General features: G+C 39.5%; 1 protein-coding gene across 1 annotated transcript in view; it reads right to left on the minus strand.

Moving 5' to 3' along the window:
• Positions 1 to 14905, minus strand: part of thsd4 (thrombospondin type 1 domain containing 4) — a 48334-nt gene extending 33429 nt beyond the window's left edge. Inside the window, exons 1-7 of the mRNA XM_026174211.1 lie at positions 14184 to 14905; positions 13386 to 13440; positions 13074 to 13143; positions 11582 to 11904; positions 9934 to 10366; positions 8791 to 8893; positions 4973 to 5109 (exon numbers count right to left, since the gene is read on the minus strand). Of these exons, the coding sequence (XP_026029996.1) occupies positions 4973 to 5109; positions 8791 to 8893; positions 9934 to 10366; positions 11582 to 11904; positions 13074 to 13143; positions 13386 to 13414 (1095 nt within the window). The 5' untranslated portion in view covers positions 13415 to 13440; positions 14184 to 14905. The remainder of the gene's footprint in view (positions 1 to 4972; positions 5110 to 8790; positions 8894 to 9933; positions 10367 to 11581; positions 11905 to 13073; positions 13144 to 13385; positions 13441 to 14183) is intronic.
• Positions 14906 to 14993: the final 88 nt, after the last annotated feature.

Below are 14993 nucleotides of genomic sequence, written 5' to 3' on the forward strand. Positions count from 1 at the left end.
TGATTAAGTGTCAAAAATTTGCTTGTGGTCACGGTTGCAAACCACAATGAGACCAATATGAATTCCACAGCTAAAATTACGTCCAGACACTAGTGCAAAGGTTTGTGGGGTTTGTTTTTAAAAAAAAGAAGAAGAAGAAAAAAAAGAAAAACAGCTCAAGATTTAAAGAGATATTAAAGAACTGTGAGGTAGTGGTTGTAACATGGGACTGTAACAATGATTTAAACTCATGACTTTGTTCCCTTGCTCTTCCTGACCGCTCATCTCTGTTGTTACATGTCAGGGGTGGGCAGCCTTTTCCTCCTGCCGGCCACGAGGACTTAGATAAAGCAAAAAAGCCATAAACTGGATGAATCAAAATGTAGGTAAAGGTTACACTGAAACTGTTATTAACGTTACAATAACCCAAATGCTATTTTGACAGTTAAATTGCCCTACATCTTGCCAACTATCTCATGCACTACTGAACAGGTCACATATAAAACACATTGCACTGGAATCAAACTACCAGCAGCAGAGTCGCTGCAGTAATCTCCCTAGAGATTGCTCAGTATAATGTTGCCTTGAGCATAATGCTAGGGGTTATTTTGATCCTTTTTCAGTATGTGTGAGATGGTCTAGTTCCAGCACAATGATGCACACATATTCACACACAGCTTAAAAAGAGAATTTCCAACAGAGGGAAGGTTCACTCAGTCAGAAAATAGACTATAAGCCTAATAATAATTAATTTTTAAAAAATCACCTGAGGCAATAATTTGCGCTCCTCATTCTACAAAACGAAGAGCTTGATGTATAAAACACCATGTATCATTTGAGAAATGTTATATTAATTTATCTTGTCAGGTGTAAGAGAACGTGTTGGGGTAGTCAATCAATACTGTAAAAAAAAAACTGCCCAAGTTATCCAGTAACAATCCATATACAACAACGTATGCAAGTACTTTTAATCAAGCATCATATTTAATTAAATGTGTTCTTCTTATCAAGCTTTATTCTATTAGAATTTAAAGGAAAATAATGTACTTAGTAGGGCATGACAATTATCTAACAGCTCCAGTTACAAGTACAATTATTTATACAATAAAAGTAAGAAAAATTCATAAAATGTAATGACTGGATATAAATTAAACAACTACATGAGTTAAACTAAAAATAATTAATCTATTAGTTATCTGAAAAAAATGGGATAACTGTTTGAGCCCTTGTTTAAAGGAAAACATAGTTTTAGATTTGTCACTTTTCATATTTAGTTTACTTTTTAAAAAAGTAAAAAAATTGATACATTATCTAAAAGATCCATAAAAATGATCCTACAGTCCTGTATGAAACATTTGCTCCAACTCAACTAAATACAACAACAATATTCGGCTTTCACTTTATCTCACGATTAACAATAATTTATTGATCTAATCATTGGTGTAATATGCATGAACCTTGGACTTTTAGTGATATTTACCGATGCCTCCCCCTTAATGAACCCATTTTTAATGCAGGACTTGAGAGTATTTATAGTGCTTCAGGAAACACTCTGAACCCCTCTCTCATCTGTGGTATCATTTGCTAAAATGATGAATGCTTTAAATATTTACTTTGGAAACATGATACACAAACACTAACTATAAACAGCAAACGTTACACATAACAATTTTTTCCTTCTCGAGAATAGCACACAGTTGGACAAATACCTTTTTTCTCTGGTAATGTGCTTTGGACGTGTTGAAAAATGTACAACAGTAGTATGTGCTATGTACAGACGGGCTCTGACCTGCTGGATCGACTAAGTTTGAATAACTGGTGAAAAATTATTGTATGATTTGGCTCTCATCCAAATACAGAAGCATCAGAGTCTCTGGCAGAGCTCTAGGAGTATATCCGTAACACTTCTCTGTGCCTTGGGGACAGTTTAACAGTTTGTGCAGTAGCTTTGTGTGAGATATCTTCTGATTAATTTGGTGTCAGAGTCTTTTTCTTCACAGAAATGTAATAAGTATTAAGTTTACTTTATATTAATTTAGTCTAGTCTAGCAAATAGCCAACGAAAACTGTTTGAGACAAAAGAAAGTACGCAGATTTTGATGAGACAAAGAGAACACGGAAAACTGCAATTAAAGAAACACAGAGCTTTAAGTGGTGCTATAACAACCATCCAAACACAGACCAAACTCAATTTGTTAGAGCCAACATTTCCCATATGAGCTAAAAAATAATAATAATATCCATCTTGGCCTGCCATTGTTGTTGTCTTTTTGGCCTTCCCATATGGAAAAGAAATAGAAATGACTTATGCCAAACATTTGGGGTTTTTTTATGTCTTATAACATTTACTTGTCTCTTTCAAAAATTTCTAATGTAATTATCAGAATTAAGTATTTAAAAAAAAGGTTTGTGTTTTTCTATTCCATGTGGATTACCATGGAGAAGCAACTGAAAACAGCAATGAATGTATGAAACATGTCGTAAAATACAATCTGGTATTTAACTCTAAAGTGCTCCTGTTGTAACTTTCAATCATGCAGCTTCAATCTCCAAAAAAACTCAGCAAAGTGGCAATAATGTTATGTATTTCAGAGGTAACACATTACCCACTATCACACCAGCACGATTGACATTTCCTCTCCAATAAAATGCCAGAAATAGTATACATTATAATGCGTTTTAACAGGAAACAATGCATGGATATCCAAAATAGATATAGAGTGAATGGCAATAAAAATATCATTATTATCATCACCAATCTGGGTTTTAGGCCAGTTACTGGTCAGGTATGGAAATGTTACTTCCATACTTGACCTGACCTTGCAGTACTCTCTGCTCATCTATAGAGCATAGTAGTTGGTTGGCTCCTGGGTCCAACTGGGCTTTTAAAAGCAGAGCAGCAGCAGAGCAAACTAAATCACTGAGTAATTTGGTATTTTGATCTGTTGCTCGCGTTAAAAAATAGATGAGTAGAAAGTTTTAAAATTTTATGTTGAGTGGGACTTAATATCCTGAGCAAACCACTGAATATCAATAGCTATGATACGTGACTCTAGAAGACAAGGATCAAGTTAGAGGATCACATTTATGTCAGCAGGACTAATCCTGTGGGGATCAATACAATCTCCATCAGAAAAAGTCTTATTATTGAAATACTTGACACCACTAATACATTTGACTTCACAAACATTGTGCTACTGATTTGATTTTTAATGTATTCTACTTAGGGCGACCGTGGCTCAGGGGGTTGGGAATCGCATCTGTAACCGGAAGGTCGCCGGTTCGATCCGTGGACTCTCTGTCCTGGTCATTGTGTCCTTGGGCAAGACACTTTACCCTACTTGCCTACTGGTGTTAGCCAGAGGGGCCGATGGCGCGATATGGCAGCCTCACTTCTGTCAGTCTGCCCCAGGGCAGCTGTGGCTACAACTGTAGCTGCCTCCACCAGTGTATGAATGTGAGAGTGAATGAATAGTGGTATTGTAAAGGGCTTTGGGTGCCTAGAAAAGCGCTATATAAATCCAATCCATTATTATTAAAGGTTTTTAGGTTAGTTTTTTTTTTTTTATCAATTAGTTATTGCAGCATTTTGACATGCTACAGGGTCAAGCAGAGTGCATCAAACCAGCTGACTATCAGCTGATCCAAAGAGGTACCAATGATGACTGACACTTCAAACAGTCTGTTCAAGCAGCCAACTTCCCCGCGATTCCTTCCTGCTCCATGCTGTTGCTGTTGCTACTTATGATTGGATCTGCTGCTTTTCCCCTCTACCTGCCCTGCCTCTTTCTACTGTGGTCTTTTTTTATCAATATAGTTGCAATGATATCTCTTGTTTCAGAGATTATGTATATTCCATATGTCAGGTATATATCTTCAAGGTCCTGTAACCTCCAGGAGGGGAGGGAAAACCTTCAGCGTCAACTGCAAACATTTATAAATTCCCACAATAATATGAAATTCCAATCATGACTCTGATTAAATTAAATTATCCAGATGTTTTCACATTATATCTTGGCTTGTAGCTGGGGGGATGTCCTGTTCAGAAGCCTGGACCAGCTGAGAAAATCTCAGTGGAGAAAGAGATGCAGAACAAAATCTCCTTTTCCGAAAAAACTTCTTATGAGTTTCAGTTTTTAAATAATAAGCCAGAACATGAGAAACTGGAACATAAATGGGCATTTGCAGATTAATCATTTTTTGATTCAGACACGCAAAACAATTTATTTTTGATGATTCAACAGTACCCATGTGAAGGATAACAATGCCGATGAATAGTGTGCGTTAGCAGTGAAATGTGAGATCAGAAGGCTTTCTGTCTTGATTAAATCTTAATGTCGCAAAGACTGTTGCTGGATTACAGTTCATGGGAAAGACACTGGGTTAAAAGAGTAAGGTCAGCACAACCAATTGCAATTGAGCCGTGTTTTAAACACATTTCTTGGAGTTAAACCCTGATCAAACAACAGTCACAGTGAATCCAGCACAATGAATACATACCTAACTATAAGCCCACACAGCAACAGCGTCCTGTTTCCAGTAGGGTAATTTTTTTATTTTTGCTGCTTTGCGTCACAGATACTGTACAGTCATGATTCTTATGCTGTGCTGCCCTCTGGTGCTCAAAGCCATCTTTACACCAGTGCTACCGCCTAAGTGTGTAAAGGTTTACTTATATTATAAATGTTTTACACTCCATCTGTACATTTGAATCACTGCTGCTTTACCCAAAAAAGAGGTCATGAAGAGAAAGTGAAGCTCCACTCTAAGGTCATGAAGGATGCAGCAGAAATGCAGCATGAAAACATACAGAGCTTGATGATGACATATTATGTTTGATACAAGTGAGAACAGTTAGAACAAAATGTTGCCCATCTCAGCAAAGCCCTGCAGGATCTTGTAAATAGATGTAATCATGTAGCATTACAATAAATAATACAAAATCCTTCTCTTTTCTACAGTATGTCAGAAAAAAGGTCAGTGTGTGGCCTACCGTACACTTTCCTGCCACACAGAGAGAAGTTTCATTCTGTCCACATGGCGTCCCGTCGATCACCCTTTCTGACTGTCGCACGTAGAACCTGAACCCTATGGCCCGGCAGTTGAGTTCACACTGCTGCTCAATAGGAACTGTAAACAGATTTAGGTATCATGATATAAAGACATATTTCAAGATATGAAAATATGCTGGTTTCACAATACACACAAACAAAAGTAAATTTAAAAAAACATCAACACATCACTGATGAATGTGCTGACATCCATCTTTAAATATGTGTAAAAAGTTTTGACACTCTCATTGTGTGAATGAAATAAACGTAGATTTTACCATTAAATTTATTATTTTGTAACTACATGAAATCCAGCTGGATTTAAAGACTGAATCCACATTGAAATAAATTGCATATGCATATATGATACATGGGGAGTAACTGTACTTTGATCATATATTTAAATTTGCTAATCTTTTCAAGCACATATCCTTTTGGACACTTTCCAGGCACCATCCTGACCAGGCATATTAAACTACTGTTTTTGCCTTTTATGGTCATATTCACCAAGTTTTTTAAATCATAAGAGTTGTTATGGTCATTACAATATAATGTTTAAGCGCATAATTTACCAAAACATTAGAGTTCTGTGAAAAAAACAAGTGTTACAGTTTTACCCTGTGGCTGTATTCTGAAAAGAACTAAAACAGCACTGGACTGGCCTTGGCTGCTGTTTTAAAACTAAAAGGACAAATTCTCTCTCTTTAAAATGTTAAACATGTTCTACAAAAAAAGATCTTTAATATTGACAAAGGATTATGTTTGATGCAATAAAAGCTGCAAAGTCTAACCTCTGATTTCCTTTATTCGTGTGCTTTACCAATTAGATATGCTACAAGCCCAAAAGCCAGGCATTTCTTAAACAGATGTACAAGAGTATGTTTAAGCACTGCTCAAGATGGGTGTCAAATGACCCAGACTTAACCTCGTATGTGTACCTGAGGTTATTTAATCTTTATATCTGTCTTATCCATCAGTTAAGGCCACAGCACACAGACAAGATCTCACAATACACATCTGTTTGACAGGATATTAACTCTGGAGGCTGGTATTTCCATTAGCTCAGACAAATGACAGATAGTCAGTTGTTTTGACTGTTGCCTGGATACTTCAGGTGAGTACGTTAAATGAGTTCGTACGTATGAACATTCATCAGTAAGCCTACGGACAGGTGGCATACCGTAGTCCTTACATCAAGCTACACATCAGTTTAAATACGTCATGGGTCAGGCAGCTGAAGGTGTAACACAGTGTGAACATGCAGTTAACTGTGAAATGTGTGACCTCAGGGTTAGGTGAAGCTACTGACTTTGAGCGGCATTTATTACTTCTTCAACAACACTTTACAGGTATTTAGTCATCTCTGTGTTTTAAACTGAGGTTTAGGTTTGCTTTTTTTTCTTTTTTTTTGCCTGTCCCGTTTGGATCTTTAGCCATCAGAATTGTTGTCTGAAGGCCAAGAAAGATGCCAAGCGGCTTTACTTTACCATTTGGATCATCATGGCCTTGCCATATTGGTCCATATGATTGACCTTTATTGTAATTATGTATTTATTTGATTAGATTTTTGGTTGTTACAGACGGGACAGACATGACTGGCGGATAGGACAGGGAGAAAAAAATGAAAGAAAGAGAGGGAGAGAAAAAAAATAGAGGGGAGAAGAAATGGTGAGAAAGGGGGGGAAGAAAAGAAATGGCCAGCACCTCCTCCCAGCCCCTCAGCCCTGACGGTTCACAGAACAGGGGTGAGTGGAGACCCCAAACCTCCCTCCGCCCGCTCATATGTAGTGTTGCTGGGTGTTGTTCTAAAGTGCATTTAAAACACAGGAGGGCATGGTGCTTCCTGCCAGAGAGCAGCAGGCTCCTCCCGAAAACCCTCAGTGCATTTAAAATTGAGGGTAGGGCACCAGCACCAGAGGTGGGTTTGAATACACAGACCATCCTGTGGATGCTGTATAACGTGTCCACCCCCAAGGCCCTATATGTATGTGTTATGAGAGTATGAGTAATGCAGATGTCTAGGTTGTGGATGGTGTAACACAGTGTGAACATGCAGTTAACTGTGAAATGTATGACCTCAGGGGGTTAGGTGAAGCTACTGACTTTGAGCAGCATTTATTACTTCTTCAACAACACTTTACAGGTATTCAGTCATTTGTGTATGTGACATACATACACAAAAGAAGCAAAAAATAATCCTAATATTGACAGCGCTAAACCCCTGCTTTAGTTTTTACGGGGATTAATTGAGTACTGTCAGTCTCAAAGTCTGAAACGTTTGTCTCTGTCAAGAGATTTCATGGCTCAAGCCTTTTGACTTAATCATGTCGCCCTCAGGATGAACTGTTAGCGGCCTCTCAGCTTTTCATCAAGTGGCATCATTAACTCAAAATTTTTAATAGTAAAAAGTCAGACTTAGGATTAGAATATTTTTTATCTACCTGCAAATTAGGAGAGTGCAAGGGCAAGACCATTACAGTGACGGTAGCCCAAATCAATACTGACTGCAAAATTGACATATGTGAGGAAATTTTGCCCTTTTTGCTCAGTTAAAGACAGTAGAGACACAGTGTCCTTGTTATATGCTATCTGTTATTCTGGGGTAAATATGCATTTAATTCTAAAATAAAGTTAGTATTAATTAAATTTTTGTAGCTCTGGCTCTATATACCACTACAATAGATTTTAAAATCAAATCAGTTATATGACAATGAAGCCATGAGCTTTGAGCTTTATTTCAAGGGGTTTAACAAAAACTCTGCATTAACTGTTTAAGAATTTTATACACATTTTCAGAGGCTAAAAAACTAACTGGACAGGTGACTAACAAACAGTTTCGTGGCCAGGTGAGGCTTTTTTCATTTTATTTTATCGCAAATGTAGGAAACATAATGTCTGACATTGATCCAAAGTTTTCAATTAGTGTTTTATAGGATTCCACTGTAATTTTAAATATGAGGCCCACACAGATGCCAGTGCAAGTGAAGGTGCCATCATGAGATTGAAAGAGCAAAATAAGCCTCAGAGAGAGAACAAAAAACTGTAGGACTAGCCAGATCAAAAATCTGGTATATTGTTAAAAAGAAGGAGTGCTTTGGCCAACTCAGTACTAAAGAACACAATGACCATTATTTTCATGGTTAAGAAAAATTATTTTACAACTAGTCAATTAGTCGATACTGCAAGAGTTTCTCAAGGTAAATAAATGGGATCAGTCACCTGATCTCAATCCAACAGAGTATGCTTTTCAGTTATGAAATATAAAAAAGTAGCAACTGAGGGCAGCTGCAGAAAAGGCCTGGCAAAGAATCTCCAGAAGGGAAACACAGCATTTCATGATGTCCATGGGCTCTAGACCTCAGGTGGTCACTGACTAAAAAGGATTTTCATCCAAGTATTAAAAACAATATATACAATCCTTACAGACAGTCATCTCGTTCTCGTCTCTAACAAAAACTAATATGTCAGGATGTACAATCCTAACATATTAGTTTCCTGCTTATATGTTTTGCATTTTAAAGAGAAAAAAAGTCATACTGCTTGTATATACAATCCTTACAGGTAATACAAAGTTATATGACAACTCTGAATTAAAACAGAAACTCTACATTTTGATCATATATCGACTGTCTGATTGACTGTCAACTATGGTGGTGTACAGAGGCAAAACTACAAGAAATTTTGTCTTTGTCCCGCAGATTATGAACCTAACCATATATACAGTTTATGTATGCTCACACTGCTCATAAATGTAACCTACCCTCATTAAAAGGTTCCCACTCGTACAGTCTGCCCATGAAAGGCTGGTTGTTGTAAGATGAACACTGGACAGCCCGGATGTGCCTGCTGGATGGGGGACAGGCCTGTGGAAGGACCAGTGAAATACAAACATGCATTTATTTTCCATGAAAACACCAAGTCCGACAGGTAAATCCCTTTGTAACTACAACCGCGTCTCACTGTCACGCTCTGTAGCCACTGATTTACTGATTGCTACAGTGAGCCTTCACTGTTTTAACTGTTTCCACTCCTCCACTTGTAGCGCTGTCTTTTTAACAAAAGCACTTAGATTCCAAGCATATATGAAGGCTCCAGAGTGAAACCCAACCTCCTTTAAGTCTCCATACATTATATCATTTGTCTAAACAAGACTGGTCTGCTTTACTTTACTTGAATATCTGTCATCACACAACATAGAGATAATGTGCAGAACCAGAGGTTGTTTCAATTCATTTTAATGCACAGAATCAATTCAATAACCTAGAAGATTATCCACATACTCATGCATTTAAGCTGGTGTTAAACTCGTGAAGGTGCTGTATGAGTTATTAAGATTATGGGTTTTTCCCTAGTAATTTAAATAAGGTTTAATGTTTGATTCAAACACACAGACAAGTGCAGCTCTCTGGTGAGCTCTGCTATAAAACATCCACTCATAAGTTCAGTATCTCAATCAAAAACTTTACAAAAATAGATTCTGAGATGGTTTTGAAGATTGGTTTCAAGTTTGAGCGGTGGCCATGTGGCTCTGGAAAAGTATAAACTATTCACACCCAAAGCTAATGAGTCCACTACAGTGCAATAAATAGCATAGGCTTTCTAGTTTCTAATTAATATTAGGTGTTCTTGTTCAATTCTTCAACTCAGTCATTGACAATTTGACTAATAAACTCTAAACACATTTGAACCAGGTCTAATTATCCAAATTAAACTGTTATGGTAGTAGAGGACACATCTACTACATGTCTAAACAGTATAGGGCTTCAAAGTTAAAACTAATGGTTTATAATTTGAATGCTAGCTTTTCCTTTGCACACACAAACAAAAGGAGCATTAAAAATAATGAAATCCAGATTACTAACAAACCAGTCTGAGAATACAAACAAAACGCAGACTTGCATACATTACTGTTGCAGATCCTGTAGCGAGCATGCTCCCCAGCACAGAAGGAAGAAGGCAGAGGGTTGTAAGGTCTCACTTGATGCTGCTTAGGATTGGACATGTGGCTGCCTGTATGGTGCTCCTGTTGGACCTCAGCCTTGTTGGCTGAACTAGGCTGGTAAAGGGGAGCCCAGACTTGGTTATTTCTGGGATGCTGTGTCCTGGCATTAATGTCGGGTCTGCTGTAGAGATGGAGATTGCTGGAAGCATTAGGGTTGTTTAACCTGTGGCTACCATGGCCTCTAGCTGTGGGGTGGTGGGAATTAGCTGCAGCAGAGCGTCTGTGTCTGTGTGGGCGAGGGATCTTAGAGCCCTGGCCTGTATCCGTCTGCAGTGAAGTAACATAGGGCGCCCTTCCATAGCCATACTTCCCTGGGATAATGTTTGTTACCCTCCTGAAAACACAAACATATTAACACTTAGTGTGCAAGTGTAGTTATCACTTCATCTCTAGGCTACACATGTCCCTATCGAATACCACAGAACTGAATCCAGTCTGCTACCGTATTTCTACCGACAATGTTTTAAACTTGAATCAATATCTTTTTTTATTGGAAAGGTTTAGGTTTAGCGAAATGCCATCTTTTATTGAAGAAAATGTCAAGGCCCGTCTTCTGAACTACAACTTTTGTGATGCACCAGGATCTCATGGGCAGAATTCTGGGAGCTTTTGTTGTTATTTGGCTCCTTCGATTCCAACTCAAACAACCCCCCATTACTCAGCTGTCAGTGCTATTTGTTTAAAGGCAACCACAACAGGAAGGAGGTCACAAAGCTGCCAAGCACAAGCCGGGCTTTTGATTCCAACCATAAAAGACTAGTTTCCACTGCAGGGCAGTCAGATGTGCCCACAATGATGGCTCCAAACAGTCACTTTTAGGCTGCGCTGCTCAGCATGCAGCACAGCCATACATGACTCACTGAAAAAGCACAGAAGCTGAAATACTTTTATTTAAAAAAGGCTCATTGTGCCTTATAACACATCAACATAGTCGCATAAAATGCATAGATATAGAAATATGAATTGCAATATTTGTTCAAATGTTAAACATTTTGTAATTTTCAGATAAAAAGTTTAGTAGTTTAAGTAGTCGCAGGGTCATGAATTCTGACAGTAACCTGGTCATAAGTCATAGCAGACTGCCCTTTTAACTAGTGTGTGGTTGTGGAAAAGGGGGTAGGGGAGGTTGTATACAGAAGACACAGAGGGGAAAGGATGATGTTCATTTCGTATAATGGTCTTGACCGATAACGTTGCCAAACAGTTATGAGTTGACTGAAATTAAGTAAAACATCCTCATTCACTCCAACATATTTACATAGTGTGTCTAACCATCAGTGTCACAGAGTATGTCACAGTCAAGCAAGATGAAATATGGAAAATAATTTTTGACATTGTACTTTTTGTCAGGATAGCTCAACCTGTGCCAGATGCTACATTAGTCATCTTCCACCATGACACGCTATATGGACTAAAAGCAGTAATTGCTGGGCCCAACTTCTTTTCATTTGCAATGCCCCTGTCTGTTGGGTCAGATTGCTATTGTGCTGGCAATCCTACAATTAATCCCATGTCTCTGTGCAGAATAATATCTGCTAAAAGTGTGTACCTGCGCCCACCAGGCCTGTTCTCCTTCTCTTTTCTCAGCTCTCCACGGCTGCTGCTGTTGTAGGGTCTGACTGTGCTGCGGTGCAGAGGAACTGTAGGCCGAAGAGCTGAAACTATATGGCCTGGTTGATGAGGCTGAACACCAGCCCCTCTGGAGGGGTACTGAGATGGAGCGTACACGGGTAGGCACGGCCTAGTCTGTTCTTGTACTCCTTTTCCACAGGTCCGGGAGCAAGCTGACCAGGGACCCCAGACACCCCAAGATCCCTGAATTTCTCCATGCTCTGCCCTAACTTCCTCGTGGTGCTCTGCCCTCTGAGGAACCTGCATGGAAATGAAACATCAATTAAGGGCATCACAAAGTGCAAAGAAGTGGAAAAGTGCTGCAAGATCTGAATGTCAAAGATTTGTGGAAAGCCTCAGCAAGACTTTAATCTTTAAAGATAATGGCTTTGAATAAAAGCTTACATTGGGGACCTCATCACATCACCACAACTATCCTGCCTCTCTGCCCCCCACCAGTGCTCATGAAATAGACCTCTGTTCATGGGAATAAAGGCCTGATTTGGCTGATTAGTGGGTGTCTGTTTGTGGTCTATCCCCTATTGGCTACCTGTGCTTCTCACTATTGACTGTGTCGCTGTGCCAGGGACATATTAGCAGCGATCACTCTCTGCTCTCTGTTTGAGGAATTTGCCAGCAGGAGTCCTTTTCCAAGCTGCCTTTATCCGCAAAGTTGCGTGGAAATCCTGTCTTTAAGGAGTGCTTTGTCGCCTTTCACAACAACCTCTCTGGGCAAACACATGGCTGTAGTAAAAGCTCAGCTGCCTTTGACTTTTAGTGGATGGAAAGAGAATACAAAAGCAGTAGGGAGAGTTGGCAGGGAGCTTCTTCTGCTGTCAGTCAGCCTGTGCAGCTATTCAGGGAAGCCCTGGACCACCCCTCCGCCTCTTCTGCAGCTTTGGCTTTTGTAACCCAAAGCCACTGTCATCTCTGGGTCACCCAAAGGTCACACAGCTGGACCCCCAGTAGAAACACACGGAGGCAATTCACACACACACCCTTCTTTCTGACAGTTCTGTTGGTCAGCCATCTTCCATTACTTGTGTCTCTGCGGGGGTCAAGAGGTGGATTGCTGACAACTAAAATCAGCCCTCTTTGTTTGGCTAAGGCCGACAGATGTTTTCACTTTCCGTCTCTACAAGTACAGATTATCACCGTGGTCAGGTTACCCCTGGGAATACTCTTATTCACTGTTTTGGGTGGCATTTGGCTGTGCTGGTGAGAAACAATCATGCATGCCATCTTTGGAGATGAGCATTCCTGTCTCTTTTTCCAACCAAGCAATTAGACTAAAAGATAAAACACCAAAAAGAAAAATTCCAGGAAACATTTGATGGAGGTCTACCATCATGAGAATTAGGACATCAAGAAAATCACACATGTTAGAACACTGACATATTTTTTCTAGTAGCTCCATCTCCCATGCTCACCTTTCTGTGGTCTGTTGTGTGCTGGCTGCCCAGGGGATCTGACCAAAGTAACAATAGCAGCATAGACAGTCTGTAGGAACCAGAGAGAAGTAATTACTGGTCATATTTACAGCTTTACTCCAACTGGTTTATTGGCTTACAATATAAATTATGATTTGCTGATACTACTATTGAAATATTGCTGAAATACTGACATACTGTTATTCAGCTTCTATTAAGGATAATCAGAGAATGAGTCAGTCTCACAAAAAATGGGAACACAGACATAAATCTGAGGTTAACCACAAATGAATGCACCCGATATTAATTTACCTGACAGTCCAGACACAGCCTCCTTTCATACTTCCTGGTTTCTTAAAGCTGTACACTTAAATGTAAAAAGAGAAGTTGACATTAGCATGCACCTGAGTGGTGGTGACATTTTCAGCTCTGATGTGAGGCTACAGTCCAGAAGCTTCGGAGAGTTGGATTCTGTCTAATCACGGTCCATCTACAGAACAGACTCAGTTTACCTTTTTAGCTTGGCATATATTCAAAGGAAACGTTGATTCTATCAAAACTGGTACCTTTTTTTCCTACCACTTCACTCTAGAATCCATTTGAAAAAGACTTTTACCCACCTGACCCTGTGATGACCTCTTAACTTCTGGAATCTAAAAACTGCATCACCGCTGACAGCAGGTTTGAGTTGCGGTCAGAGAAAAGCTTTCACCTGTCACCCCTTACCCTATAACCTAGGCCTTCTTTGCACATTTCCTACATGAATTTTATTGACACAAATGAAATGGTCAAAAAGACCTGAGAACTGCCACTTAGCAAACACCGGGAAAACACTGAAAGGTGAATGGGGGTGGTAGATAATTAGTTGTGCTGAATATCATAGAGTTTAACCTCAGAGCACACTGGATAGAATAATGCTTTTTGAAGGTCGCCCAGCAGACAGTAACGTTTGATTAATTACTGCGATTCTTCCCTCAGAACGCAGGACGCCACTTCCCGTAATACACATTCACTTTACTTGCTGTGAGGATTCATTTATTATAGTTAAAGAAAAATAACAAGAAATGATAACAGTATGACAGAAAGGCCTATAGCATCATCTCCACCTACCTGTACTTTTAGTTACTGACGCGTGTATGGTGAAGTTATTTGCTGCCTCACTGTAAGCTCTAAGTAGTAGGTCCTATCAACGCGCAATCCTCATGGTCGAAACATTAATCCAGGTAGAAATGCAGGGCTTCCCTCTAGAAACCTGCTGCTGAGCCATGTAAATCAGTTAATCCGTACCAGAGTTGTGAAACAAATCCAGGCAGAGTGTAAACTCCAGACTCTAATCATCACGGTGACTCCGGTGGTTCTACTTTTACGCACAAAGCCACTGAATGACAGAAAGCTGGAAACTGACACAACCCACAGAATGCGCCCTCTGCTGCGCCCCCTGCCGCTATGACTACGTTGTCTGACTGTGTGTGTTTGTGTCTCGTGTAAATATTGAGGTGTGCGCCTCCTTTCCAATTCCGCGAAAGGTGGTGGTGAGCTTGGATGTATTTATGTGTAAAGTGAGAGGGAAGTGGGGGGTTTATGTTCCTCTCCAAAGTCTTTTCGACACTCCTCTCGCCGTGAGCTGCAGGTCCTTAATCAAGTCAAAGCTACTCCCATGTCTCTGACAGAGGTCACAAAAAGGATCTAAGTGCTGAAAAACTGAAATGCTAGTGTATTAGCTGCATTTAGCTTTTGTTCTCTAACACTGCATACATACAACGCCGCAAGGACGCCAGTAACTCATATTTGTGAGGGTTATTTTGAAATACAACTTTCAAAATATTGCTCGAGTCTTTGTAAAACTTGCAATAGTTTTAATCAGCAGCAATTAAAAACAAACTCAATATATAAAATAACAAAACAGCAAAGTTAAAGGGC

The sequence above is a fragment of the Astatotilapia calliptera genome, chromosome 1 (genome assembly GCF_900246225.1).
Source record: "Astatotilapia calliptera chromosome 1, fAstCal1.2, whole genome shotgun sequence".
Classification (NCBI taxonomy): domain Eukaryota; kingdom Metazoa; phylum Chordata; class Actinopteri; order Cichliformes; family Cichlidae; genus Astatotilapia; species Astatotilapia calliptera.